Consider the following 15,273-nt stretch of genomic DNA (forward strand, 5'->3'; position numbering starts at 1 on the left):
CGACCGCACATTGACCAGTATTTTCTGTTGGCTCGCTCACCCGTATCAGGTGACGCCCTGCGAGGACGACAATTGGCTCTTGTCTCAGACCTTCCCCAAGGTGATTGGTGGAGTGACGAGCACTCAGCATGTGACCTCTACAATGAGCTTCCTCCCACAGAAAGTCTTGTTGAACACCAAATGATCATATCACCAGCGTAGTCAGCAACGTTTTTGTGCAACGGTGCCGTTTTGGTAGTGTCTGTATACATTATATATTTAAATGATCATTCCCTTTGTTGTAAATGTATTCTTTCTTGCAAGTGTCTCATTAAGTAAGTGTGTGTTGTTAAGACAAAAAGCTTCCACACTATGGAGCCATGAATGTTGCAATGCATGCTGGGAATTACCGGCAAGCGTCACAGCACAGCAAAAGTACTCGTCTATCCCATGAGTACAATACAATATAAATAAAAATACAATATGTGATACTTAAATTGATTATACATATTAAAATATTCTTTGTATAATTTTCACATTAAACATTATTAGATAGATAGATAGATAGATAGATAGATAGATAGATAGATAGATAGATAGATAGATAGATAGATAGATAGATAGATAGATAGATAGATAGATAGATAGATAGATAGATAGATAGATAGATAGATAGATAGATGCTAACAGTACAGTTATGTACATATATACTTGTACTTATTTGTAAATCTTTACAAAAGCTCTTTCTGTTAATTTTCCAACACTAGGATTATACAGTAGGTGGCACGGAGGGACTGAGAGATCGCATTCATCTCTGGGTTTTGTGTTGTTTTGTGTTACAAACAAGTCTAGTGGGTATCCATTTCCTCTGACGACATCGGTGAACAAGTATGACTCGTTCTCACCACAAGAAGACGCGCTGGTCCAGCAGCATCCTTCCTATGCGCATGCGCATGCACGCAAGCACACACACGCATACACACGCACACACACACACACACAAAGAGCAGACCGTGTGCGTCTGGATTAGCTAGCAGCGCACAAATAGATTAACGCGTCACATGTTGGCCCCCCTATAAACCGTATCTGCTCCACCCACCCAAACTAGCACCCACTACCAACACTTCCCGCCCTCCTCCACCATCATCCTCCTTCGTCTGTGCTCGGCCATCATTGGGCAGGAGTGGGCGTAGGCTACCACAGCATCACAAGGTGGAGCGCAGGGGGTGTGGAAGAGAGAGGCAAAGAGGATCAGGGTCAGATGGTCTAGTCGCCTACAGTGACGTGCAGTGTGTGTGTGTGTGTATATTCGTGCATGCGTGCGCGTGTACATGAATGAGCGAGAACAAACGAGGGAGGGAGAGGGCACTGAGGAGAGTGTGCGTGTATGAGTGTGTGTGTGTAAGAGAGAGAGGAAAGCCAGACAGGAGGAGGAAGAGGACGCAAAGGCAAGAAGGAAAGAAGGGGTAGTAATTGAAGAAAAGGGGACCTCGATTAATAGGAAAAAATGGCTGAACCGGAACTGAAATTACGGAGCAGCCGGGAGAGCGTTGCCAAGGAGAAGATGGAGGGTAGGTACATTACTCGCCATAACACAATACCCACCCATGCACAGGGTTTCACTAACATGTGGGCTGACGCAATGTTGCAAGGCGAAGGTGATGCCTCAGGGAGGTATGTGCATGTGCGCCGACAGGTGAATTCAAAGTGTGCTTCATTTGCATTGAACTGAACTCTACTTTGTTCCCCCCCGAGCTCCCTTTTCATACACACGCACAAGAAGATCATTTGAATAGCAGTATTGTTCCTCAATCTGTAAATATGTACACACAAGATACCATTTGATGCTTTGAATCATTTGTGAGGGTCATTTAGTCGGTGACTACTTCTCCAGTTAGTTCACATGCGCACATTTAAAGATGATTCTGAAAGAAAAACAAAGTGATAGCAAAGTGTAAAAGTACTTATAGTTCTATGTGCAGTACATGTATGAACGCATAATGTTGGGCATTTAACATATTACAGCGAGAAGACAGTTAGTGACACGTAGCAGTGAGATTGTTTACATTACACGGGAAGTTGTTTTTTCTGTTCCAAGGAAAATAAAATTCTCCCCCCAAAAACACAAATGTATGTAGAACTAGTGTAGTGTACTTCCAAATGAATTACTGCTCTGTAGTTTGTATAAAATATGAAATAGAAATGAGAAAGAAAGGAAACAGCACCATCTTCTGTCCCTTGCTATTCTCACTAATGTCTTTGCTAGCCAAATTAGCTGAACCCGCAAACCCTTTGGTACCACCCTCTAATCTTCTTGGTTCTTAATTGTTTCACATGACCAGAAGCAGCAGACCCAGAACAAGAGGGCCAGATGATGGAGAAAGTCTCTCCGTCCAGCCCCATGGTCGCTGGCTCCCCAAGCCCGTCCGTCGCACCGGCCGGCAAAGGGGAGAAGATCGAACTGAAGCGCAGCATCACCCTCTTCAACGGCGTGGGCATTATCATCGGCACCATCATCGGCTCGGGCATCTTCGTCACGCCGACGGGCGTCGTGAAAGAAACGGGCTCTGCTGGACTCTCCTTGGTCATCTGGTCCGTCTGCGGGGTGATCTCCACCATGGGGGCGCTTTGCTACGCCGAGCTCGGCACCACCATCACCAAGTCCGGCGGCGACTACACGTACATCCTGGAGGTGTACGGCGAGCTGGCCGCCTTCCTCAAACTGTGGGTGGAGATGCTCATCATCCGGCCGTCGTCGCAGTACGTGGTGTCGCTGGTGTTTGCCACCTACCTCCTCAAACCCATCTACCCCAGCTGCAGTGTGCCCGACAGTGCCGCAAAGCTCATCGCCTGCCTGTGTCTCAGTGAGTAGACTTACACTGAAGCACAAGTACTGTTACCTGTGTAAAAAAAAAAAAAGATGCTAGTAAGGTAGAAGTCCTGATTCAATTCCAAATAAAAGTAAAAAAGTACGGACTGAAACATTTTATCTGATTTCTTTTATACTTCTTTTAAGTTAATTCATATTGCACATATTGATCTGACCACTTTCATTTTTTCCGGACATAGTACAAAGGGATTAAAATAATCAAGAAATCACACGACGTACCATCACAACAGGCACAAGTCGACTACTGATCGCATTGAATTCTCTGCAGTCAGTGATCGCCAAGCAGAGCGTGGCATCACAAATCATATGACCCACATGTGTGACTTGACCTCCACATGGTGTTCAATCGAAGCCAGGTTAAGAACCACTGGAATAAAAAGTTATCCGAAAAAAATAAATAGTCAAATATAGCACAGATTAGGGATGGGCGAGTACCAATACGAGGTATCAGTATCGAGCTGATATCCGACCTTATTTCAATGTATCGGTACTTGCGACGGAAGGTTGTTTTATGATCAGGAAATATACATTACAAATGGGAATAATAGAAAATTGCTATTGATTTTATGCAGTTTAAAGTAAAAATGCTATATTGGTGTCAATAAGTCTTTAAATGATCTTGTCATTTTTTTTTTTGGTGGGGACAGATTTTACGTATCAAAAGTATGAATGGTGTTGGTACTTGGTATCAGTGAAGTTAATTACTCGTACTGGTATCATTCTGAAAACAAGTGGTATCGAACATTTCCAGTACAGACACCTGAAAAATCTCCAAAATTACAAATGATTTGTACATTGGAGAAGGTAACAGTTATGGATGTAACGATATCCAAATATCACAATACGATAATTATCACGATATTGTTATGTATATTGGGGAGGTTGGCGGTACAAAAAAGGTCACAATATTGTAAAAAAAAAAAAAAAAAAAAAAGCGCTCATACTAAAAAAACAACAACAAAAAAAACAAAAAAACACAATATTGTGCTTTTGTATATAACAGCAATGCATATAAACCACCTACAATTTCTAATAACACCTATTGAGGTGCTTACGTGTTAATGCGCGCACACATTGAGTTCCTCCACATATTGACTCGGTTCTCAGGCATATTACGTTCCCCTTCATCTGACAATTAGTACAGATTTTAAACATAGAAGGGCCAAAACATCCCTCATGAAAATTAAATTGCACTAAAAAACTAGCCATCAGAGGATGCTAGAACTGCACAAATGGAAATCAACCAGACTTTTTTTTTTTTTTTTTTTTTTTACAGATGTGCTGCTTTTAAATATTGTGAACATGACGACGACGATAGTGTGGCAATTTTAATATCACAATATCACAATGTTGCACTTATCGTTACATCCCTAGTAACTGTAGCACAGCTGATTGAGCTTTTATTCTCTCCTTGCTTCTCCCTTCTTACAGCCGCTTTGACCTTTGTCAACTGTATCAGCGTGAAAGCCGCCACCAAGGTCCAAGACTTGTTTACCGTCTCCAAGTTGCTCGCGCTCGTCATCATCATCCTCTTTGGCTTTATACAGATCTTCAGAGGTGAGTCCCACAACAACAATCTATTCATTGACTTGACATGTACAGAACAATTTTTTTTATGATCGGAAATACTATTTAATACTGTAGATGTATTTTATAATGCTAGTACCATTATGTGCTAGCCTATTATGTAAGTACAGTAAAGAAAAAAGCACAGTAAATCTTTCATTTTTATTGCATCTATTCTAAATATCTTTTGGTACCAACTGTAATTCCACTGCTGGTTCTAATACTTTAAAATATCAACAGGGAGACTTCATTCTTTTTTTTTTTTGTCTCTAATGATGCACAAGCTGTTGACTATCACTAACGAGTGAAGCCAAGCAGATGACCTTCTTGTTTGCATTGATGCTGAGCGTGAACGCCAAGCTCGTTTGTGTACATAGCGACGAGCGCTGCTTGGATGAGCAGTGCCCAATTCACCATCGAATGCCTCAGCAATCGATTGCTGATGTCGGATCATGCCACATTTTAAATGTGCTGCATTACAGCAAATTGATCAGCCCTGGTTGCAACAAAAAACAAAACAAAAAAAACCCCGATTCATGTAACATAACAATGAACCATGTTAAAAACATGAGGCGTCATTAATGCTGACAAAACAAATGTTGACTTCACTGCGGATACTTTAACTTTCTTCAAAAGACACTATGTACACGTATAAAACCTACTTCTGTAGTGATAAAAATAACACAAAAAAACAAAAACAAAGCAATAATAATAATTATAATAATAATAATAATAATAATAATAATTATTATTATTATTATTATCATTCTTCTTCTTCTTCTTCTTCTTCTTCTTCTTCTTCTTCTTCTTATTATTATTATTATTATTATTATTATTATTATTATTATTATTATTATTATTATTATTATTATTATTATTATTATTGTGCTATTGATCATTCAATGAAGGCCCATTCATAGCACAGTAATATAAAGCACGAGGCAGGAAAACAGCATGGCCGCCCATACTTGCAAGGCCACGCCCATGAGTCTTGTGCTCGTCACTGTGTTGCCATGGTGACGACTGAGCTAAGCTTGCCGGCTGCTGTCGCACGCATACACTGAGGCCTTTCAAAGAGCCCGAAAGAAAGCACAGAATGTGAGAGTCACGCACGTGTGCTGTGGTTGTCCTAATTAGCATCTGAAAGAGACCGTTTTAGGCAGGAACTGGAACCAAACACACTTGCACACGCGCGTTTGATTACTTTTCAACTGGGTATGCTTAATGACAACTGGATTAGGCAAACAACAATAGCTGGATCACAAAGTGAGACTCCAAGCCAAGAAGACATGATTAGTCAGACTCTTTTCTCACAGGATGAAGACAGGATCGATCCATCTAGTCAGCACTTAACTCAAAACATTATTATGGGATAGTAAAGTTGACTAGCTAGTCGACTAGTCTGTACAATCCTGAATGGAGATACACAATGACTCAAGTCAAAACATTCCTGTCTTCTGTGTTGTCTGCAGGCGATGTGCCCTATCTGAAGCCAGAAAATGCCTTTGAAGGCAGCAAATTGGGTGTTGACAATATTGTCTTGGCCATGTACAGTGGTTTGTTTGCTTTTGGAGGATGGTAAGTCATTTGTGACATAACGACTGATCAGAAATAGAAACAGTTCCTCTTAGTGTTTTATATGTGTGCACTCACTGGTATACCTGCACACATCTGTTTTTCTATCATATTTTGAATATTATCACAACATAATACAAATTGTATTGCAGTTCCACACCACTAGAAAATCCAAAACTAGACTTTTGGGAACATTCCTGAGTACAGCGTCCATTAAATCTGAGCATTGTACAGTAACTCATGCATACAATTCAAAGGAATGTGTTTTCTTTGTTTTCTTCTCAGGAATTACCTGAATTACGTAACTGAGGAGATGATCAATCCAGAGAGGTGACTTAAATGTGATGGAGGTTGTTTTGAGGAGGGTTCTCCTGTTAGTATTTGCCAATAGCATGACTTCACTTTGAGCGGAAAGAGCATGCTTGTCATCCTTCATTTGCATGATGCAGACAGACAATTATCGTATAAACAGCAAAGTATTAGAATATGAATGTCAAATGTACATGAAAAAATTCTCCTAATGTTACTGCTCTATAATCAACATTGTTATTGAAAAAAATCTGGCAATTTTCTTGATAAAAACACTTTTTTTTCCTCATGAATAGAATAATAGCTATTTGCATAACAGCATGCCTTTTTTCCCCATGAAAAGTATCAGAGACATTTGTTCTTCATCACAACTGTATTTTCATAAAATATTGACTTCACAGAAAGAACTGTATTTTTAAAAAAATGATTCGTTTTCTCAAATAATACTTATTTTGCTCATATTGATAGAACTATATTCTCGTAAAATGAACTTTGTTGTTTGTTTGTTTGATTCATCTTGATAAAGACAACCTTTTTGTTTTACATTATCTTTTAAATTATTGAAATATTAAAACATTAATTTCATAAATTATAATTGTTTAAAAAATAAATAATATGACTATAACTTTCCTGTTAAAAAAACAAACATTTGCCTTGCAATATTGTATTCTGATAAGATTATGATTTTTTTTTAATGATTTTTTTAATATCACATTAGTTTTGACTTTATTGTCAGAAGACTTGTAATCTTGTAATATCACACATTTTTATCTAGTGATATTGGGATTTTTTCAAAAGAAATAAGAAACAAAAAGGATTCTTTTTTTTTTTTTTTGTAATTTCCAGTTTTCTTTTCATATTATGACTTGATTTATGACTTTTCATGAAATATCGGACTTTTCCCTCACAATATTCCAACTTGATTCAATTTAAGATTGAACTTTCTTGTTCTCATAATGACTTTGTTTACTTTTTAGTATGCCACTATGACGTGAACGTTCCGTTGAACACTGTCTTCTCTTCACCCTAGAAACTTGCCCCTGTCAATCATCATCTCGATGCCTATCGTGACCATCGTGTACATATTGACCAACTTGGCCTACTTCACAACCATTTCTCCTCAGGACATGGTCGAGTCGGAGGCTGTCGCGGTGGTGAGTTATTGCCTTGTTGCTATAAATTAACATAACTGCCATTGGCTTGTTGCCTTGTTAGTATAGACATGTAACCTGTGCACTGTGACTGTAATGCAGAGTTTTGGCGAGTACCATCTCGGTGTGATGTCATGGCTCATTCCGGTGTTCGTGGGGCTGTCTTGTTTTGGAGCCGTGAATGGATCCCTCTTTACTTCAGCTCGGTAAAATAAAAATATTCTTATTATTATTATTATGGAGCAAATCATTTGAGATTGCAAGATCTGCCTGTAAAGTGTCTAAAACTTAATGTGATGTGCTGTCAAGAACTTCCATCAACCGACCGACTGTTATTGCTAGCACACTTGATATAGGCCGAGTGGATCATGTGAGAAAATAAATAAATAAATGTAACTCGTACCATTTGTTCCAGTTTGTTCTACGCTGGAGCCCGCGAGGGTCAACTTCCTGCTGCTCTGGGCTTGGTCCACACCGACCTTTTCACACCGGTGCCATCCCTCATCTTCACAGTAAGAACAGCTAGGACAACAGCACTGCTTATGTGCTTTTCGAGTCATAACAATCCCAACGATGTGGAATTTGGCCCATGGAAAAGGTTGAAGGTTAAAGGCCAAACACCTGCACTGGAAGCATACACACAACTCTTACTGTAGGTTTAGTATAGCGTTCTGTTGTCACTGCACCGGCTCTATATGAAGCAGCAATACTCAAATCAGTTTCAATTCAACTCTCAAATAAGATTTGAATTATTTTGACAGTGGAACAGACTAATTTAACTCCATTTTATATCGAGAGTGCAAACCACTATGCTGGCACTTTACATCTGGAGCGGGTCAAGAACCATATTCTCAACACAGCAAGAGACCAAGTGAACCCTGCAAACAAGGAAAAATCCCTCAGAGGAAGAAACCTTGGACAGAATCGAGTCTCAGTATGGGGCGGCCATCTGCCTGGACTGGTTGGAGTGATGGAGGAGAGTAGGTACAGAGAAGGATCAAATAGAAGAATTGTAGCAGAGATCAGGATGCAGTATGTACTACTGTAAATGTATTAGCAATAATACTTGTAATAATAATGTTATGATGATGATGATGATGAGCAATTTTAGTGGTAATAAAGTATGACTAAGTTAATTGATCATAAAAAGGTCAAAACAACAAAGAGACATACAAGCAGTATTGTTGTCTGCAGCGTGGACAAAAAAATGCTTTTGTTGCCGTGGCGACCGACAGTCAGCTACTTTACTGGTAAACCAGAAATGGCAGCTCTCATTTCACGTTGCCTTTACATGTATGTTAAATTGTACTTGTGCTTCCTAATGTAGGCAGATCCTAAGGGCAAAACAAAAAAGAAAGAAATCAGAAAGAAAATGAAGCTCATTTTGTCTACTTTAACAAGATTAATGTGATCTGATCTGTCGTTTGTCTTTCCTCCCAGTGTTTGTTGTCCATGCTTTACGCCATTTCCCAAGACATCTTCTCTGTCATCAACCTGTTCAGCTTCTTCACCTGGCTCTGTGTTGGCATGGCCATCGCTGGGATGGTCTGGCTCCGATTTAAAAAGCCCAACCTCAGAAGGCCAATAAAGGTACATTTGTCTATGGGCGACTCTCAGAAAACATGCTCCGATGGGGATGGTGACCCAGTTCAAGAGTCAATACTTTTTCCCCTTTAAACTCAATCAGGCTGTTTGCAATATTGCATATATAACACAGAGATAAAATAAACAACCGTATAAAGATTTGTGCTGTTTATGGTGGCTTGGCTGGCTGACTTCAGACACGAGGGACTAGGATTTGAAAACCCAAATGTGTTAAAAAACTATGCCAAACAAATCATGCGGCCCCAGACTGACAGGGACTAAGCTGAAAGTCAAACAGCAACAACAGACTTGTGCTGTTTTTTTGTGCGTATGTAAATGTATTTTGAGCAGTAAAAAACAAACAAACAAACAAAAAAAAACGCCATCGTGTCTACTTCCTGTTCATGGCATGTCAATACTCCCATGTAAATAATAGCCCTTTATACAATTGAAATTGTACCAGTTTCAAAATCAGTTGTTACCAATGAACTGGCAGAATGTAAATACAACACAATACTGTTTAATCAAGTTCCATGCTCTTTGTTATGTGACAATATGCTAGCAGAAAAAGTTCTGTTCTGATTTAAAACTTTGATAAATAGAACTGGAAGTTCAATAATTTCCTTTTAAAATATGATGTTAACATGCTCAAAAAAACTTTATTTATTCAGCAATGACTGATTAGTTTATGTATTGAGCTAGATGCCCAGTTTAATTGGTAACGAGCGTACAATAAAATTGATGGACACATTTATCCACACTAGTTGCATACACTATGTGGTCGATAGAATGTTTGATTTTAAAGCACATATAATTTTTAACGACTGCAGTTTAGGCACACGTTCTGTTTTTGGCTCACATGTCCTGGAGTGTGTTTTTCTGAGAACCACTCCTATCTGAGAGCATGTGAGAATGCTGAAACTGTCTGACAGGTCTAGACTTGACACAACTACACTTCAAAACAATCCCTTCATGAAACAGCTTTTATTTCAGAATTTAGTGATTCATTATATATGCTACTGTTATTTTATCTATGCCTCCTTGCTTCTGGTTGGACATGGCTTGTATTATCTCTTTGTGTGCTGTCTTTCATCTTTGCTTCGAGACAAATTGCCTTTCAAGCTATTTATTCATGAAATTACTCTCCAGTTGTTTGTTTGTCCTCTCTCTTTGTGAGGGAACTGTTAAAACATAAGCAATTTTCTTTTATTTAATTTTAAAGCGTTGTTTAAATCTTGATAGAATTGAGAATGTCTACGTGATCCATTATATGTCTCAATAACATTTAGCTAGCCAGGCTAAATAGTAGTGATTCAATAAGTTCTTAGTGTACATGTCCAATTTTTGGTCATGTTCAAATAAGCGACTTAATGCTTTTGTGTTCTCTCGGCCCAGATCTGGTTGTGTATCCCCGTGGCCTTTGTCCTGGGTTGCGTCTTCATGATCATCGTGTCCTTCTGGGCGGCTCCCATCGAGTGCCTGATAGGCTGCAGCATCATTCTCACGGGCATCCCGGCCTACCTGCTGGGCTACAAGTGGAAGAAGCCACGTGTGGTCAAGAAGATGCTCGGTGAGTTGCTTTTGTTTTGAAATCTAATGACAACGAGGGGGATTAGTCCAAGCGTAAGCCGGGAGGCATCAGTGACACTTTGTTATGAAATTGTGCAAAGAAGATCAGCTGGAGAGCCCATGTGGGCTCTGTTGCCATTAGTGGGTTTGTGTAGAGTCCAAAGTCTCATGTTGGCTTTCATCTCGCAACACCATCCGTTTTCAACGGGCAAGAGTCAACAACAAGGCGTGTAGCCGTCCCTCAGCTCAATGAACAGGCAAGAAGACGTGTGCTTCACTTTATTTGCAGACAAATGAACTATTGTTAGACAAATGAAGCTTCATGAAGCACTTGTGATATTCTTTGACTCCTCTAGATGGCACTCTTGGTTTAAACTTGCAGTGGAAATGTAATCAATTTCCACTGCACGAATCTTGAGTTGAAAAATATCACAGGTGCTTCGTGAAACTTCATGAAGCTTCATTTACCCATCACTAAATAAAAACAATATTGGTTCCATGATCAGGACAAAATGCAATGAAACATTCCACTTGCTATTGAAGATTCAAGACTTTTTAAGTAATGATAGGAAAATGAAGCTTCATGAGGCACATGTGATATTATTGGACTCCTCTAAATGGTGCTCTTCAATCAATCAATCAATCAATCAATCAATCAATCAATCAATCAATCAATCAAACTTTATTTATATAGCACCTTTCATACATTAAAATGCAACTCAAAGTGCTGAACATCCAGAATATAATAAAAAGAAAAAGCCATCCCTTCCCCCCACATCCCCATGATTAGGGGTGTTAAAAAAAATCGATTCGGCAATATATCGCGATACTACAGCACACAATTCTCGAATCGATTCAATAGGCAGCCGAATCAATTTTTTTAATATCCATTTTTGATGGAAAAATATTCAACAAAACGTCTAACTTTCACACCTTAAGCATGGAAAAATGTTATATTAATGGAACATTAAGCCATAATATTTTATTCCAATGCTGTTCAAACATGAAAAATGTTACAACCTGTTTGTTAAATAGAGTGGCTCACAGTTATAAAACTGAAGTTTCAGATCAATAAATAATACAACTTCATACATATATTACAGTGTATATGTACAAGTTTACTGAATGGTATTTTCTAAATTTGATTAAAAAAATCGCAACGATCGACTTGTAAATTCATATCGGGATTAATCGGTATCGAATCGAATCGTGACCTAGGAATCGTGATACGGATCGAATCGTCAGGTACGAGGCAATTCACACCCCTACCCATGATCGTACCCACAGACACACCCAAAACACAACTGACACACGGAAACCACAACATGGCGGGGCACAGTAGTACCCTGTAAGGAAAGGCACCCAGGAGGAGTTCGTCCACTCTGAGAGGGATGACGATAAACCACCACAGGGAGAAATGCCATTCCAGAGACCGCCGGCCCACAGTGACCGCAGCCCGCTCCATGCAGGCTGAAGCGAACCACAGCTCCTCGGGGCCAAGGGGCCCCCGGGACAACTGCCCGCCCGCAGGAGAAGACCAGCCATCCCTCCCAGTGGGGAGGCTCCCCCATGAGGAAACACTGGAGCTCAAAACTCAATAACTACCAAATAAAAACATTTAAACACTAAAATAAAACAGTTAAACACTATAGAACGAATAAATAAAAAAATAAAAACAAAGCTACAAAACAATATAGCTTAAAATAGTTAAATAAATAAAAGGGGATAAAAAGAAAAGAGATCAATCAAATGGCAACCTAAAAAAAAAAAAAAGAAAAAGAAAAAAAAGAAAAAAAAAAAGTCTTTTACACTGCATCTTTAAACCAAGAGTGCCATCTAGAGGAGTAAAAAATATCACGTGTTTCATGAAGCTTAATTTGTGTTGTGCTACTTTTAAGAGAACTAGTTTCTTTCTACTACCACAGCCTGATCCTATTTGACATTGCTTTGAAAATTATACACCATTTAAAAGCTGTGTGACATGGCGCCCTTTTACACTCTCCCCAAAATATTGCTATATCTCATTTTCTGATGATGATGATGATGATGATGATGACGACGATGATGATGATGATGATGATGATGCACTGTCCTCAGAACTCTTCACCATGTTCTGCCAGAAGATATTCCTGGCCGTCCCCGAGGAGAAGAAGGAGGCATCCGAGGAATCGGAATAACGCCAGATGATCGTCAACCAGCTCAACAACTCATGGCTCAGCATTTGGTTTACTTGAACATTTGCATTTTTCGTGGTATTTGACGTTTTGTTTATTTTTCTTTTGCGGCGGAGCTTTGCAATCTTGGTCAAGGAGGGTTTACATAAAAGTATGCACTTGAGTTCAAAGTGTGTATGGGCGATAATACATGCTTCAAATGTGCGTTACTAATTGTGATCATTGTGGACTGCGAGAAGCTGTATACAACGCACATGAGAGTGTCCTCAAACATACCCGGTTATGTTTCAGTTTTGCTGCTCTCACAAATTTAGTATTTGCCAGAAAATGAAGGTCAATTTATTTTTTGTCCCTCTTCTGCTTTAAATCAAAGCCAAATATAACTGTCAGACATGTTTGCGGCGATAAAATGCTTATACTCTCACTACATTACTGTGAGAGTATGTTCATAAAGTTTTCTTTAGATAAACTAAAAACCACAAAAACACACGTTGTACAGTAATATTAGTGTGACTAGAATAATACAAGTAGTAAGAATTGGAAAGTAAGTGGTTAGCTGGTACTTACGCACTACTAATATCATGTATGTGTTAACAATACTTTTCCATACTTTTTTTTTGTATCCATTTGTACATGAAGCACAAACGATACAGTGAAATGAAATGTGTGTGTCTGTGCGTGCGTGTGCTCACTGATGTTGTGCTGCTGTTTATTCACCAAGTTTTACATGAAAAGGCAAAGCTTTTGTGCGAGACCACTCGGGATGGGCATTTGAATGAAATGAAGAACAAATAGTTTTCAAAGTTAGCTTCAGTGAAGACTCTTAATGGTCCATCGGTGTGAATGTGAGTGTGAATGCTTGTTTGTCTCTGATGGAAATGAATTCGCTAGTCAACCAATAGTCAACTAATGGATTATTATGCCCATCCCGAGTGACGATGCTGGATGAGCTTCTGTGTAGAAGGCTTTACAAAGACTTGCATCAATGTCAGCCTGTCGCGACTGTGCATACTGTAGCAAGCATCACTGTCGTATGCGTATTTTGGATCACATGTACCTATTATGTATGCTGGTAATCCCGATTTGACAGAATGTCCCAACTGAGCCAACACGGGAATCTAGTGGGATCTTGTTTGAAAAGTTAAGCGCTGTCATGAGTATAATCTGACCATATTGTTTCACTTTCTTTTCATACAAAAAAAACAAACAAGACGAAGAGCCTTGAAAAGATGTAACATTTTCATTGCATCTAAGGAAGTGTTCAGCTTTTGTTTTTAACCCTGGATAAATAGGACTGATGAATGTCTTCAGTGAACTAATTGGATGTGAACATACAAAAAAACCCCAAACAAAACAGGAAATCATTGACTGTCCTCTACCAACCCCCATCAATACTGCCTCTGATGTTAATTGTATGATTATTTCTATTCAATAAGATGTAATTAAAAATGTGTCTTGTCAATTTCTGTCCAAGGGTTGTGTGGCAGTGACCATGGCAGGTACATGTGAAAATAAAGCTATTTTTGTGCAACATTTGTGTGTTCTCAAACATACACAAAAGAGGAAATCACATATCTGATTGCCTAGAATTCCCTCCAAAGGATTTACTGTATATCTAAATTCAAAAGAGACTAATGAGCCATTGTTTGTGCACGTGTTTGGCAACAACTGGTGTGAAACGCTTGCTTCTTTCTTGTCTCGTCTTATTACTTGCGTGTTTGTGTCCGTCTGCAGCTGTCAAGAGAACTCAATATCCGCCTGAGGGGAAATGAAAGGATTTGATGGTGGCTGATAGGAGCAGTACCACTGCGGATTGACACAATATTAGAGATAGGACACAGGACAGGCAATATTGGACTTGTATTTATTTGTGACTTTCTATTTCAAGTACAGGGATTTTTAACTATAGCTGTCAAAATATGATAGTTTGTTTACTAGCACTTACTTTATGTTACTAGAAGTAGTCAATAATCAGAAAAATAAAGAAAAATGCAGCATGGGAAATAAACTGGGATTCTTCCAGTTGGCGTCACACTGCAAGTAAATATTGGTGAACACGTTTTTTGTTTTTGTTTTGTTTGTTTTTTTACTGAAAGCGCAAGAATAAAAACAATCCATAAAGGCACAATCCACACATCCACAATTTTAGGAAGCAGCTGTTTGTTTACACAAAAGTAAAATTGAAAAATTCTGATAATTCAAACATCCATATTCTTTACCACCTGTCCTTTTTGAATGTGGGAGGAAGCCAAATTACCAGGGAAATAAAAAATCCAAGCAAACTTCACTGGAAGGCCCAAAGCAGAGATTCACATCCCAAACCTCAGAAGTAAACACAATATATTTATGAGTAAATTGAGAGATGATCAACATTATTATTTCAGGATATATTGAAAGCCACACACGTTTGCTATACGCCAGAGGGCTCTCAGTTCCTTGTCAGTGAATAGCTCAGAACGCCAGTAATCAACGCCCT

At 39.0% G+C, this 15,273-nt stretch overlaps 1 protein-coding gene across 1 annotated transcript; it reads left to right on the forward strand.

Annotated features, from left to right (window-relative positions):
• The first annotated feature begins 1,062 nt into the window (after positions 1 to 1,062).
• LOC144014585 (large neutral amino acids transporter small subunit 1-like) lies at positions 1,063 to 14,330 on the forward strand. Its single transcript, XM_077514625.1, has 11 exons — positions 1,063 to 1,550; positions 2,322 to 2,843; positions 4,301 to 4,426; positions 5,908 to 6,013; positions 6,296 to 6,340; positions 7,350 to 7,473; positions 7,573 to 7,676; positions 7,886 to 7,982; positions 8,911 to 9,060; positions 10,450 to 10,624; positions 12,721 to 14,330. The coding sequence occupies exons 1-11, from the start codon at positions 1,487 to 1,489 to the stop codon at positions 12,798 to 12,800; spliced, it is 1,593 nt and encodes a 530-aa protein (XP_077370751.1). The 5' UTR covers positions 1,063 to 1,486; the 3' UTR covers positions 12,801 to 14,330.
• Positions 14,331 to 15,273: the final 943 nt, after the last annotated feature.

Source organism: Festucalex cinctus, chromosome 2 (genome assembly GCF_051991245.1).
Source record: "Festucalex cinctus isolate MCC-2025b chromosome 2, RoL_Fcin_1.0, whole genome shotgun sequence".
NCBI lineage: Eukaryota > Metazoa > Chordata > Actinopteri > Syngnathiformes > Syngnathidae > Festucalex > Festucalex cinctus.